At 38.5% G+C, this 15284-nt stretch overlaps 2 protein-coding genes across 2 annotated transcripts; both read left to right on the top strand.

The window, feature by feature from the left end:
- Positions 1 to 2194: 2194 nt before the first annotated feature.
- LOC121147769 (olfactory receptor 2B11-like) lies at positions 2195 to 3151 on the top strand. The gene has a single exon (XM_040967670.1). It carries the CDS (start codon positions 2195 to 2197, stop codon positions 3149 to 3151), a length of 957 nt encoding a protein of 318 aa, XP_040823604.1.
- A 10967-nt stretch (positions 3152 to 14118) lies between these two features.
- LOC121147807 (olfactory receptor 2B11-like) lies at positions 14119 to 15060 on the top strand. Its single transcript, XM_040967717.1, has one exon. The coding sequence runs from the start codon at positions 14119 to 14121 to the stop codon at positions 15058 to 15060; it is 942 nt and encodes a 313-aa protein (XP_040823651.1).
- Positions 15061 to 15284: the final 224 nt, after the last annotated feature.

The following is a 15284-nucleotide window of genomic DNA, read 5'->3' as shown; positions in this document are numbered from 1 at the left end:
TTATGAGAGAACTCATGGAGCATCAAATAAAACACAAAACAACTGAGTAAATTATAATAAACAAACATAAAATATGTTTATACAGATGTCAAACAAAAAAACAACAAAATTTCAATAATTCAATTATTACAAAATGAGGAGATGTAAGTTTTGCAGAATACAATCTGAAGCAATGAAATCTTACCAAACTTACTTCATATGTCATCTGCCACACAGAATCATCAGCAGAAAAAGATCTGAAAACACACAAATCTAAATTCAGCGTATCCATTTTGAATAATGTCAAGCTCCAACGAGGCTTGAAGCTGTTTTGCTCATGCAAAAGCACTTCTAGAACACAGATGCTTTCATTAGAATCATGAAATTCTGGTGTATACTGACAAAACTTTGCTAATTCCTCTGGGAAAATGAATTCTGTTTTGGTGTTTGGAATCTTCTTCATTATTGGAAAACTCCACAAATGAATGATCTATGAACAGTGTTGCAACATAGTGTCCCAGCTGCTCCACCATCAATCCTTCTCTTTGCTCTTGGCCTGGAAGCAGTTGAAGATGCTCTGAAGGCTTGGCCCCTGACTCTCCATCAGGGGAACCTGGAACAAGCTCCTGGCTCCTGGCTTCAACTGTTGTGACCATCAGAGCAGTGAACCCATGCATCAAAGATCTTTATCTCCTCCTTCCTCTCTGTGACCCTGACTTTCTAGGAAATAAATAAATCTTTAAAAACAGAATTTAACCATTTCTTAAAATATACATAGTAATATTCCCTTTATTTTAAGCTTTAAAATAGAGTACTAAGCAATTAAATGACTTTTTTAAAACGCCTTTATATTATCTGATGCAGAGTTCATTAATGATTGATGACATTATGACATTATTCTTGTTATTAAAAATCCTGACCGAAGGTAGGATGAGCGTATTAATGCCCAACCTTCACATTCATTCTTAGTAGCTTGGTGTCAGGCCTCTCAGAATAATTTTGAAGGTCAATGAAGCAGCTGATATGCAAACTAGGATGGCTTTGTAACCTTGAGAACATACTGTGGTACCTTCATACTACTGATTGCTTGGCAGAGCAACTCATATTGTTCCACACTGGGTGCCATCTTACCTTTTCCTATGAATATGCAACATCTGACAAAGACTATGAATTTCATGAAACATACTTCACTATCAAAGGTAAACAGTAGTGCTTTGTTTATCTTTCTCCAAAAAATTGTTTGCTTCACTAGCTGATTTTGTTTTGTCTTTGAATGTGCTTCTCAGATGGAAAACAAAGAATTTAAGGATGGGCTCTGGGCTTTCCTTTTGACAGCAACTACCTGAAGTTAAAAATCTTTTGTGTCTATGCAATTAGTGAGTCATTGTTAACTATTTAATAAGTAGAACAAGAAGATAAAAAGGCTTACTAAAGGAAAAGTCCTACAATGCAGAAAAATTAAATAAAATTTGACAAGGATGAACCATGGTCAAAGTTCAAAAGCACACAGACACACATACTTGTCAATTGTTGGACTCTATCCAGTTATTCCAATGCAAACTGATACTCAAATATTCACATATTTGATTTAATTCCAAATAGCTGATGAAGATGCATTTCAACACAAGTTATCTTACTGTCCCAGATATGTCTCTTCCACTAACTACTTGCAGTTGAGTAAAGCTCTCTTCATAACTCTCATAGATCCAGGTTGTTTCCGCCTTTCTCTAGTAATATTACCAACTCAATATTGGAACTCTTGTCAAGGTTTCAATGACATCTGCTGGCACTGATTCTGAACAGAGCTTACGTTGCCCCTACTCTGTCAGGCTACACAGTGGAATTCAGTTTCACAGCCTGACGGCCTCCTTAGCACACTTTTATACAGGCTAAAGTTTAAACCATATTACGGTAGATTTTTTTAAGATGTACTCACTTATGTTTTTCATTTAATAATTACTAGGACAAATAGATACTTACTGTCATGCTTATTGTTCTGAATAAGAAATACAAACACAGAATTTACTTATTAAAGGCAATAAGCTTTAATGTGTAGTGCTATCAAGGAAAATATTATCATCTGACACCACCTCATTTATTATTTAACTCAATTACTGAATGACATTATTAATGACCAATCAAGGACTGTTATGTTACTTCTCATTACTCGATCATTTACCACTATGTTCCATAGGGATAAAAAAAATTGAACACAATGGCACTGAGTAATGAAAGCCACCCTGAAGAGTTCATTCTACTCGGCTTTGCTGACCGACCTTGGCTCCAGCTCCCTCTCTTCACTGTTCTTCTCATCACATACCCCATGGCCTTGCTGGGAAACATCGCCATCATCCTGGTGTCCAGGCTAGACCCCCGGCTCCACAGCCCCATGTATTTCTTCCTCACCAACCTCTCCTTCTTGGACATGTGTTACACCACCAGCATTGTCCCTCAGATGCTGTTCAACCTGGGAACCTCTAAGAAGACAATCAGCTATGTGGGCTGTGCGATTCAACTTTACATCTTCAGCATAATGGGGAGCACTGAGAGTCTGCTCTTGGCTCTTATGTCCTTTGATCGCTATGTGGCCATCTGTAGACCTCTGCACTACACCCTCATCATGAATCAGGGCATCTGCATCCTGTTAGCATCCATTGTGTGGCTCAGTGGAATCACCTATGCAGTCTCAGAGGCCACCCTCACACTACAGTTGCCTCTGTGTGGTGTCAATACACTGGATCATGTGCTGTGTGAGATTCCGTTTCTGATCAAGATAGCCTGTGGTGACAAGAGGGCTAATGAGCTGATACTCACTGTGGCGTGCTTTTTTATGGCAGCTATTTCTTTAGGCTTCATCATTGTTTCCTATGCTCTCATTGGACGTGCTATATTTAAGATTAAGTCTGAAGGACGAAAAAAAGCCTTTGGAACATGTTCCTCTCATCTCATTGTAGTTGTCTTATCTTTTGGTCCCGGCATTAGCATGTACCTTCAGCCCCCTTCTTCCATCTCAAGGGACCAGCCCAAGTTCATGGCTCTCTTCTATGGAGTGGTGACACCAACACTCAATCCCTTCATCTACACCCTGAGGAACAAGGATGTAAAGGGAGCATTAGGAAACCTAATGAGAAGTATTTTCAGTTCCAAGTCATGCATCTTAAACATCAAATGAAATTATTTGACGCATAGAGAACCTTTGAATGGGTTTTTCTAGGAAATCATTCTTGATTTACAATTGAATTTCATGCTACGTGTCTTTCTTGCAAAATATTGCATGTTTATTTTTCCTTGTAGTCATGTTAGGTAAGGATTATACTCAGTTAATATCACCAAAATGATCACTGATTTTTAAAAGCACATCAAAATACTTCTTTCTGTTTGTCACACACCAAAATAGAAAACACATTAAGTGGTAAATACATAATATGAATTCAAGTCTGTCAGCATAACTACGGCATGTCATCTGAGAAACATTATCTCATTCTTCAACTCGCCCTGTACCTCAGTAAGTATCCTAATTTCACTGTGAACTCAGTATGAAGCCCACTACGTTTTTGAAGAATAATGTATTTATCATCCTCAATTCATACAGATGCTATCACTTCTTTGGAATAACATTTTGTAGGATTAGCCTCTTTCATGCCCGTTCAGACACTTACAGCCCATATCAGGGTGCTTGGGTTCAATTCCTGCCTATGACTGTGACTCTATCTTCATATTTATACAGACCCTGGAGGGTAGAGGTGATGGTCCAAGTAACTGAGTTACTGCTGCACCCATGTGGGAGACTTGGATCGACTGTCCAACTCCTATCTTTGTCCTCAGCCTGGGGACATTGCAGGCATTTGAGGAGTGATTCGGTGGATGGGAGTGTCTCTTGCTGGCTCACTCTTTCTCTCTGTTTCTATCTCTGAGTTTATGCCTCTCTGCTTCTAAAATAATACGTAAAGTGTTTTTTTTTTTAAGTTTTTTTTCTTCATTTGAAAGGGGATTTACAGAGAGAAATACCTTCCAACCACTGGTCTACTTCCCAAGTGGCTACAATGGCCATAGTTCAGGCGATCCATAACCAGGAGCCTGGAGCTTATTCCAAGTCTCCCATGTTTGTTCATAAACCTAAGATTTTGGGCCATCCATGACCTCTTTCCCAGTCCATAAGCATGGAATTGGATGAAAACTATAGCAGCCGGGACATGAACTATCCCCTCTATGAAATCCTAGCACATACAAATCAATATAGTGAGCCCGGCGCCATAGCGCAAGTGGTTAAGGTCCTCGCCTTGCACGCCCGGGATCCCATATGGACGCCGGTTCTAATCCCAGCAGCCCCACTTCCCATCCAGCTCCCTGCTTGTGGCCTGGGAAAGCAGTCAAGGATGACCCAAAGCTTAAAGTTCTGGGGCCAGTATTGTGCCATAGTAAGTTAAGCCTCCACTCTCCACTTGAGGCATTGGCATCCCATGTGGGCACCAGTTCAAGTTCCAGCTGCTCCATTTCTGATCAAGCCCCCTCATAATAATTTTTTTATTATTATTTAAAGATTTTTTTTTATTTTTATTGGGAAGGCGGATATACAGAGAGGAGGAGAAATAGAGAGGAAGATCTTCCGTCCCATGATTCACTCCCCAAGTGAGCACAATGGCTGATGCTATGCCGATCCGAAGCCAGGAGACTCTTCCAGGTCTCCCACGCGGGTGCAGGGGCCCAAAGCTTTGGGCCGTCTTCGACTGCTTTCCCGGGCCACAGGCAGGGAGCTGGAAGGGAAGCGGGGCTGCCGGGATTAGAACTGGTGCCCATATGGGATCCCGAGCGCAAGGCGAGGGCCTTAGCCACTGCGCCACTGCGCCGGGCCCTCCCTCATAATAACTTAGGAGAGCAGTATAACTGGTTCAAATCTTTGGGTCCCTGCCTCCATGTGGAACATCAAGAAGAAGCTCCTGGCTGCTGAGTTCAACTCAGCTGAACTCTAGCTATTGTGGCCATTTGGGGAGTGATCAACAAATAGAAAATCTCTCTCTCGATCGCTCTGTTTCAGTCTCTTTCTCTCTGTGAAACTCTGTCTTTCAAATAAAAATGAAATAAGTAACAAAAAATGAAAATTCTAACAGTGTAGATCTCACATCTAAAATTTAAAAGTTTGTCATAAAATTAAATAAAGTTTATTAAAACAAATTAATACATTTTATACTTTTCTGGAGTTTAACTGGTCCCATAAGAATTCAAAATGATATGACATGATTAAAAAAATAAAGAAAAGTAAGAAGTTATTTAGAATTTCAAGATGTCTTCTGTGTAGATTATTATGGCAATCATAGAAAGGATAAGTATGTGAGAGCTCGAACAAGAATTAACTGCAATCAGATATACTGGGAAAAATGACAAGTTGCCTGCTGCTGGTAAAAGTGCCAACTTTGTCACTTGAGGATGTTTGAGCTTGGTTCATTATCTATACTTGCATCCACCTACTTTGGAGAAATGAGCTCCTGTGGGTATTTAGTGGCTTTTCCAAGAAACAGAATCATACTCAGCTGTTCTTTCTCTGAAAAGGGGGCAGGACCCTACCTGCCTTCCTAACTACAACTCCTTCTATCTCCTCATACATGCTGCCTACTAGGTCTGTATGATTATTTATTTCACAAATATTCCCTAGTGATTATACAGAAAAAAATTACAAATAAAAAAATTCTAAAAGCAGAGACGGGGAAATACATAGAAATATTATATTTTACTGTACTCGTTTTTTCTGGAATATTATGTTTAGTACATCCCAGTATTCAATTAGCTTGAAGAAATTAAAGAAACAAGGGGCAGATGATAGTGAAAGTTAAAATTTGTTCTTTGAAATACTTCAATTTCCTAGACTACTTTGCATTTTCTGCCATAAACATCATACAATTTAGTATTGTTTTTCATTTTTCTTTTTTTTTAAAGATTTATTTATTTTTATTAGAAAGGTGAATATACAGAGAGGAGGAGAGACAAAAAGGAAGATCTTCCATCCAATGGTTCACTCCCCAAGTGACTGCAACGGCTGGAACTGAGCCAATCTGAAGCCAGGAGCTAGGAGCTTCTTCTGGATCTCCCACGCGAGTGCAGGTCCCAAGGCTTCAGGCCATCCTCAACTGCTTTCCCAGTCCACAAGCAGGGAGCTGGATGGGAAGCAGGGCCACAGGGATTAAAACCAGAGACCAAATGGGATCCTGGTGCGTTCTAGGAGAGGACTTTAACCATTACGCTATAACGCCAGACCTTTTCTTTGTTTCTTTCTCTCTTTCTTTCTTTTAATTTTATTTATTTGGGGAATAGGGTAAAGACACGTTTAAACAAATGGAGAAATATTAGCCAGTGTGAAGCAGAAAGGGCACATTCCAGGAAACAAAAGAGGAAAGAACAACAGCAGAGGAGGGCCTGGAGACTGACAGACACAGGGAAGCAGCAGGCACAATGGTGTGGTGTTGCAGTGACTGATGCCCCAGTGGCATTCAGTGAATGGTGATCTGAACTCCACCGGCAGCTGAAGGAATAGCGCCCACCAAAACCAAAGATAAATGTGAAGCACATCCCAGTAAAATAACAACACAAGACTAAATTAATGAACAATCCATTGCTATAATGACACTACTAAATTACCACCTATTTGTATTAACCCTGAATATAAATGGCTTAAACTCATGGATCAGACATCATAGACTTAAAAAATCCATCATAGGCTGGATTAAAAAACAAAACCCATCTATTTGTTGCCTACAGGAGACATAGCTCAGCAACGAAGATCAGCGGAATCCATATCTCATGGATTTTGATTTTTTTGTTAGTTTCATCTCTTCAACACTTTCTTCTGATTAAATTCTTCAGTGATTCATAGATCATACAGAAACATCATTTTCTTCAAAAATGTTCTTGATTTTCCTTTTCATTTCTTCAGCAACACATTAATCATTCAGTAGCATGTTATTTAACTGCATGGTGTCGTTCATCTCTTTTTTTCTAGCTGTTGTCGGTTATGTTTTGTGGCTCTTCACTTAAGGGGAGGTATAGTAGCTGTGTAATGGAGACTATCATATCTAGCAGCATGTTATTTAACTTCATAGCATTGTAAATTTCTATTTTTCTTTCTGTTGTTGATTTTGTATTGTGGCTTTTCATCTAAGGGGATACATAGTAACTGTGTAATGGAGACTATCATATCCAGATGTGAAGATACAATGCAGTATGCATCTCTACTTCCAGACAAAGATGGACTCCCAATGAAGCTGCTTACTATATCTTGACAATAGAATGCTGGACTCTCTGTCCATGCTTGCAATGACGGACATATGATTGTGTATGAAGAACTATACCACATCGCTTCTCGGCCTTTTGGCTAAGATCAAGTGTAAGAACTATACTATAGCAATGATATAGGGGAACTCAGTGGGTGGGTAGGGAATTGAGGGGGGGAGTGAAATCTCACAATCTATGGAACTGTAACATAAAATGATAATAATGAAAAAAGTAAAATTAAATTTAAAATAATAATAATAAATGAAATACATATAAGTATGTATTATTTGGAAACTACAAAAATGGTTAAGCAATTAGCAAAATTCAGATAAACAAGTTATAAAATGTTCATCTACTGAAATAATATTATTAAAATGTCCATCCTAATAAGAGCAAAACAGTTACGACACAATTATTTGATAGCATTTTTCACAGACATGCACAAAACACTTCTAAAATCTGCACACAACCATGAAGAACCAAAAATAGTTGAAACAGTTCAGAGGAAAAAAAAACTGGAGGTCACACTTTCCCATTGGAAGTTGTATTGCAAATCAGTAGCCCCAGTCTGCAATGGTGGCAGTCCATATCAGTGCTAGTTTGAGTCCTGGCATCCCCTGCTAATGTGCCTGAGAAAAAAGAAAAAGATGGCCCAAGTGCTTGGGTCCTTGCCAACAGATGGGAGACCAAGATGGAGTTCCAGGTTTCTGGCTTCTATCTCTCCATACCTAGGCACTGCAAACACTCGAAGAGCAAATCAGCACATGGAATATAAAAGTTGTTTTCTCTCTCTCTCTCTGTCTCCCTGTCTCTCTCTCTCTCTCTCTCTCTGAAACTCGAGTTTTCAAGTAAATAAATTAAGCTTTTTTGTGTGTGTAGTGAGCCTTATTTTGGTTGCAACTGAGAGAACTTGCACAGACATCTTTTTTCTGGTCAGTATTCCCTAAACAATATGATAAACAGCTATTTCCATATCACTTAGGTTATATTAAGTTGTATAAGTAATCTAGATAATGATTAAAAGCATACAGGAGTATTGTATGATTATATGTGTATAGCAAGATATCTTATTTATTTACTTTCAAAATTATTTATTCACTTTCAAAACAGAATGACAGGGAGTGAGTTATTTCTCATTTCTTGATGTACTCTCCAAACAGCCACAAGAACCAGTGTTGGACCAGGCCAAAGCCAGGAACCAGAGCTTCACTCAGGTGGCAAGGGATCAAGCACTTGGGACATCCTCTGCTACTTTCCCTAAGCCTTTGAAAGGAAGTTGAATCAGAAACGGAGCAGCTAAGACATGAACTGATGTTCATACAGGGAAACCAGGCAATGGCTTTTATCAATTGTGTCCTAACACCAACCCCTAGAGGGCATTTTATAGAAAGGATTTGGGCATCCACATATTTTTGGTTTCCACTACGGGTTCTGAACACCAAGAGATCACCTGGTCTATTGAAATCCAATGTTCAATGTGCCAGGAAATGGAGTGACATCATGACACACTTAACCTTGCAACTACTTTAACAGTAGATTAACTCTCAGACACAGTGCAATGACTAACTAATTGCACATAAGAAACCTTGCCATTAAGAACTTTGTCCCAAGGAACTTTCTCTAACTCATCAGGGAAAATGATAAATGAATGACCTGTTTGAAACATTGCCCAGGAGATCACAGGAAGAGCTTACAAATAACTCACCCACAAATCATTTTTGGTATTGTCAACAAAGACATATTTTTTTTTCTTTGAAACATGCATAAATCAACAGGAAAATGAGCAGTTTTGAAAACAATTTATTAATGCTATACTCCTCTGTGAATCACAACTTTTTCTCTGAAGTTTGAAAAAGCCAAACATATGCCTTAGTAATTCATTTCTACATAAGGTAAGTAAGAAGATAATACCCTCTTTCCCGTAGCACGGAGGAATATTTCTTACTTCATTTGCCTATTTGGTGGTTTAGAGATCACATGTTTACATCATTTTTCTTTCCATAATTCAGTCCCACAGGCTCAGGGATCACCCTCCATCGGCCCTCACTGTTCTCCCCTATAGTCTTACAATAGTATAGTCCTTCAACAATTGTCACAAATCCATTATTCTTCTGTTTAACTGAATATACTGTTCTGGAATTTGTGTAGATCATTGTGAATAATATCTGTATGAAAGACACAGAATACCTGCTTTAAGAACTCTTTTCCAAACTTTGCAGATATCTCATTTGTGGACTTTAGGAACAACTAGATTTCTTTTGTGACCAAATCCCATTTCAATCTCTGAATTAAATACAACTTTAAAGTATTTAAATGTCGGCACCTGGTGTGATGGCATAGAGTTTAAATCCTTTCCTTGCATCCACTAGTATCCTATATGGTCACTGGTTTGTATCCAGGATGTTCCGCATTCCATTTAGCTCCCTTTCATTACACAGTGAAATAAAAATTGCTGTACAGTTACATGGAATGCTCTGTTTGATGAAAATTCAGTATGAATATGATATATCAGAATGAAAACTGAGTGCAGCTAAGGAAGACACAGCAATTGTAATGAAGGCTGGCATTTAGTAAAGAAAGCATATATGGATAAATAGACTCGCATATCCTCATAGTTATCAAGAATCATTGAAAGGGAAAGATACAACAGGCTTGGAACCCAAGAGCTAAAACAATAAAACATCATGAGAATGGCATGGAAAAGATGGGACATCTCTTGGTAGAACTACAGAGGTTGAGCAGGTTGCAGTCAGTCACATTGAAAAGGCACATCTAAACTTGTTTCTTTAAGGAAACATCCAGAGGTTGGAACAGAGTTACGGTCCTCAGCTCAGGCAGAACAGCTAACTAAGTGGATTCATGCCTCATAATCAAATGAAAACAGATTCCAAAACACACCAGTGCCTCTTAAAACCAGGATGTTTCAGGCTTCCAGAGTCAGGGCAACAAAAAATTCCCCATATGTAATTCCTTTAAAGGAGTAACTAGAAGCAACCTGATATGAACCAACCATTTTTCTGTTTCTTTGTTTCCACCGTATTCTGCTGTTCCCACACTGTTCTGCCATTACCCAGTGGGATCTCTCCCTCTGCAGTACTTAGGCTGCACCAGGTCGGGAATTGCAAGTAAAATCAATTTGGCAATAACTAAGCTTGCTAGAACTTCTTCTAATGAGAAAAAAGCCAGAATTAATAAAATGAATAGCATAATCAAAAGTACAAATAATACAAATTTAATGAAATTATTGAGGGCTTACATGATTATTTATTAAACTTTTCACATGAGATCAAATCAGAAATAACTCAATAATATGCAAGCTTTGAGAGAAAGCATAACATGATGCAATGTTAAGTGAACAATAGATGTTTGCATAATTATTTAATAATGTGGGCAGGTCAAAATTTTTAGGATATTTATTTCTTAAAAACTTATTTTTATAAGAAAGGCAAACTAACAGAGCGAAGGAAAGACAGAGAAAAAGGTTTTCCATACACAAGTTCACAACCCAAATGGCTGCTATGGCCAGAGCTCAGCAGATCTGAAACCAAGAACTAGTGGCTTCTTCTGGGTCTCCCACATGGGTTCAGGTTCCTAAGGATTTGAATGATTCTCAACTGCTTTCTCAGGCCACTAGCAAGCAGCTGGATAAGAAGTGAAGCAGCCAAGACATGAATTTATGCCCATAAAAAAATGCCAGCTCCACTAGCAAGTATTATGCTACTACCCCATGGCTCTGATCCCTAAAATATTTATTTTAACTACCAATTAATTTATATCGTGTCTATTTTATTTTCTATGTATAACATAGAAAAGAAGTTGCACTAAGATTTGTTTCTCAGTTCAATATGCTAATATAAAATCTTGATCAACATTCAACATAAACAAAATTAAAGAAGCCACACACATTCAAGAAATATTGCTGCAGTAAAGACACAATCTTTGCAATACTGAAACTGCTCATCTAAGCTTATCAATAGCTCATCTAAGGAATTAGTAACTTTTTGGACCTTAGATATTCTCTAATGACAGGCAAATAATAGGAACGAAAATTTAACAATGTTCTAAAATAAAACTTACTAAAAGTTCCAGTATTTGGTAACTGATTCCATTGTTTTAAAAAAGCTTATTGATGTGCTTAGCAAACAGAGATTACTAAGAATGAGAAGAGATTTATTATTTTATAATTAGAATAGTACATTTCTGGTCTAGGATGCCATGTCATGAAAAAGTAATGTCCACAGGTTAGCTCTTAGTACTTTTGTGAGACATATAGTAGAATTATTTTTATTAATTACATTGCATTATGTGACACAGTTTTATAGGCACTGGGATTCCCCCTACCCCTCCCCAAATCCTCCCTCCACGGTGGATTCCTCCACCTTGTTGCATTACCACAGTTCAAATTCAGTTGAGATTCTTTCATTGGAAGTATTTGCCAAGCATAAAGTCCAGCATCTTATTGTCCAGATAAGTTCAACGCTTTCTTGGTGAGAACATCTCCGGTCTGAAGGTAGAGCCGGCAGAGTATCATCCCAATCGATTAAAAGCCCCAACATAACATCAGCAACAATTTACAATGTTACGGTATTAATTGACATGGTACTGATTAACCAATACGTTAAAAGGAAAATGCAAGTTCTTAACCACATCCTGTGACTTCTTCATACACATTTCAATTTTGGTTTATATACAACCTGGTTCTATACACCTTAAAATGGCTATGGATTACTATTCAGCTGTCTCATGTCTATTTTTATTTTAGTATTTAGCTATTTATAGTGTTGAAGCTGAACTTGGTTGTTTTTTGGGTGGTCTGAACTGGCTTATAACTCTAACAAGACATGTGTCAACAGTTTAGGTGCAGAACATTTTTAGGAGGGGTGTGCAGAGAAATCTTCAATACCCTAGCGAGGAGTAACTAATTTTTGTGTCCCACCTAGTGAGGTATGAGTGAATCCACGCTGATCATTTCCTGTCTGATTCTAAGCATTCCTTGTTGTTGTCTGTCCATTCTGGATTTCTGTTTGTTTGTATGTTTGTTTGTATTGAGGGGTTTCTGGAGCAATCCTGATGGTCATTGCAAGAGAGGGTGGGTACCAACAGCTGGAACCAGACAAGGACAAGAGAAAACTCCCCTCCCTAGGCCCGAAGGAAGTTTATTGTTCTTCTGTTTCTGCGGACCACTCAGGGCTCCTGGTTGTCGTTCCGATGATGCTGGTTCCTGCAAGGAAGAGTTGATTGCAGAATGGTTTTAAGACTTAATAGCAGAGAATATGAAAGCTATACTCTATAACTTTACAAACCAATCTGTTACCTACAACCACTAACTGACTAGCAGAAACTATCTTATATCTGAATATTTTCTATCTTAGAGAAGACTATAGCTTTCACGATATACACTACACTTACAGAGAGATAACAATACAAGTGAAGACCCTCACTACCTGATGAAATTTTGTCAAAAAGCTTCTTATTCGGTTAGTTGATTTTGTCATTTCAGTGTGCCTTTTAGCTGAAAGACAAAGAAATATGTCCTGAAAATACAACAAAGCTGATGGATTTGAGTAATTCTTGGCCTGAATTGGAATGTTCACACTTCTCTAGGCAGCACAGGCCTAAATTGCATGAATGCATCGATAGCATAACTGTCCAAATCCAGTCAAAAAGAAAGTAAGTCCTCTCAAAAAGGGAAAACTTCTGCAAAGTGGATAAAATAAACTTTATCATGAATACTCTAACATCCAGAGTTTAAATAAAATAATTTTTTTAATTTTTTAAATTTTTATTGACAATCTTTACATAGTTAATTAGGGTAAAAAGGTTCAAGGGCTACAGGAAAGTGGGTAAGACTTATTTTTTCCATATAGTTTCCTTCATGTTTAAAGGGGGGGTATTAAGGGAGAAGGCCCACCCAATTTCCCACCCTCCCCAGGTTCCGGATGTAGGATGTGCTCTGAGGTTCTTGCTCAGGTGGCTTTGATAGTTCAACAGTTATGAATCGCTGCCAATCTTGACACTCCAAGCACTGTGAGGTCTTTGAAGAATCCACTGGTTAACATAGTCCATCATAGAGTCTCTGTTTGACCCATATTCCACAAGAAAAAATATTACATAAATTAAAGCTCGAACATTAAGAAATTCATTTCATTGCAGCTTTACTGTCTCAGTTTAAATTGAGAAGAAACTTATGTTAGAAACATTAAAATTTCTTTCCCAATCACAAATAACTGTGACATATTTACTTAAGGCCAGAAAAGTCTTCTTATGATCATGGAGACAATGAGTAATTATTTCACTGTTTATTAGAACTGGACAGGGCAATTTGGACCATCCTCACAGATCCATAATTTCTCTTCTTTCCAACACTTTTCCTACTTCACCACCTTTGGGTGTTCTTCATATTCAAAACAAAGCCTTGCAGAAATAGTTCTGAACATGAATCACTCAATTTCTCTGACCTGTGCCACACCTACTGAATCATGCACCTGGAGATAGGAAGCAACAAACTGTATTGCAACAGCCTTCTTAGCTGATTTTTATGCAATTCAGAGTATCAACACAGTATATTGAGGGTTTCCAAATAAAGAACCTTCTCATTTTAATTTAACATTCACCAGAATCTCAAGGAAATAATTGTAATTATTCAGAGGGGGAAACTATATTCTATAAGTTACCTTAATTGTTTGAGATATCCATCTTTATTTTATCTTGACATGAAATACTAACACCTGGTGACGATTGTTTATATTATCTTCCCTGAAAGTTACTTAACCATACTTTTCATACTTTTCAATGCAAAATATTGTTTTATCAATTCTCATTAGCTCTTAGTACCTTAATAGGCACTACGCTGTTTGTGTGGAACAACTCAGAATCATGGAACTGATGAATGAAAGCCACCACCCTGAAGAGTTCATTCTACTCGGCTTTGCTGACCGACCTTGGCTCCAGCTCCCTCTCTTCACTGTTCTTCTCATCACATACCCCATGGCCTTGCTGGGAAACATCGCCATCATCCTGGTGTCCAGGCTAGACCCCCGGCTCCACAGCCCCATGTATTTCTTCCTCACCAACCTCTCCTTCTTGGACATGTGTTACACCACCAGCATTGTCCCTCAGATGCTGTTCAACCTGGGAACCTCTAAGAAGACAATCAGCTACATGGGCTGTGTGATTCAGCTTTACGTCTTTAGCCTAATGGGAGGCACAGAGTGTCTGCTCCTGGCTCTTATGTCCTTTGATCGCTATGTGGCCATCTGTAGACCTCTGCACTACACCCTCATCATGAATCAGGGCATCTGCATCCTGTTAGCATCCATTGTGTGGTTGAGTGGAAGCATCTATGCAGTCTCAGAGGCCACTATTACTTTACAGCTGCCTCTGTGTGGTGTCAATACATTGGATCACTTGCTGTGTGAGATCCCAGTGCTGATCAAGACAGCCTGTGGTGACAAGGGGACTAATGAACTCACACTCTCTATCGTGTGCATATTTTTAATAGCTATTCCTCTATGCCTAATTCTTGCTTCCTATGCTCACATTGGACATGCTGTATTTAAGATTAAATCTTCTGAGGGAAGGAAAAAGGCCATTGGAACATGTTCCTCTCATCTCATTGTGGTTTTCTTGTTCTATGGTCCAGCAATAAGCATGTACCTTCAGCCCCCTTCTTCCATCTCAAGGGACCAGCCCAAGTTCATGGCTCTCTTCTATGGAGTGGTGACACCAACACTGAATCCCTTCATCTACACCCTGAGGAATAAGGATGTGAAGGGGGCTTTGAGAAACCAGGTGAGGGTTATTTTAAACTCTAAATGACAGTAGACACCAATGAAATGTTTTACCAATTAGAGTAGGTCAAAGCTAATTTCTCTAATAAATTAATTGTTGTTCCTCATTAGCATATTACATGCAGTTGTGAAATATGTCGTATTCTCACACTCTTTAGAAAGATGCAACACAAGGAATAAATTCAGCTAATAGTCATCTACTGGGGAACATGCTGTGGGGGTGGAGGACACTAAGGTGTAAAGAGAACAGTT

Source organism: Ochotona curzoniae, unplaced genomic scaffold, assembly GCF_017591425.1.
Source record: "Ochotona curzoniae isolate NIBS_2020 unplaced genomic scaffold, NIBS_Ocur_1.0 scaffold_461, whole genome shotgun sequence".
NCBI classification, from domain to species: Eukaryota; Metazoa; Chordata; class Mammalia; order Lagomorpha; family Ochotonidae; genus Ochotona; species Ochotona curzoniae.
This window is presented reverse-complemented; position numbering and strand designations above follow the sequence as displayed.

Coding starts and splice junctions, on each gene's coding strand:
- LOC121147807 (XM_040967717.1), top strand. CDS start 14,119: ATGGAACTGATGAATGAAAGCCACCACCCTGAAGAGTTCATTCTACTC.
- LOC121147769 (XM_040967670.1), top strand. CDS start 2,195: ATGGCACTGAGTAATGAAAGCCACCCTGAAGAGTTCATTCTACTCGGC.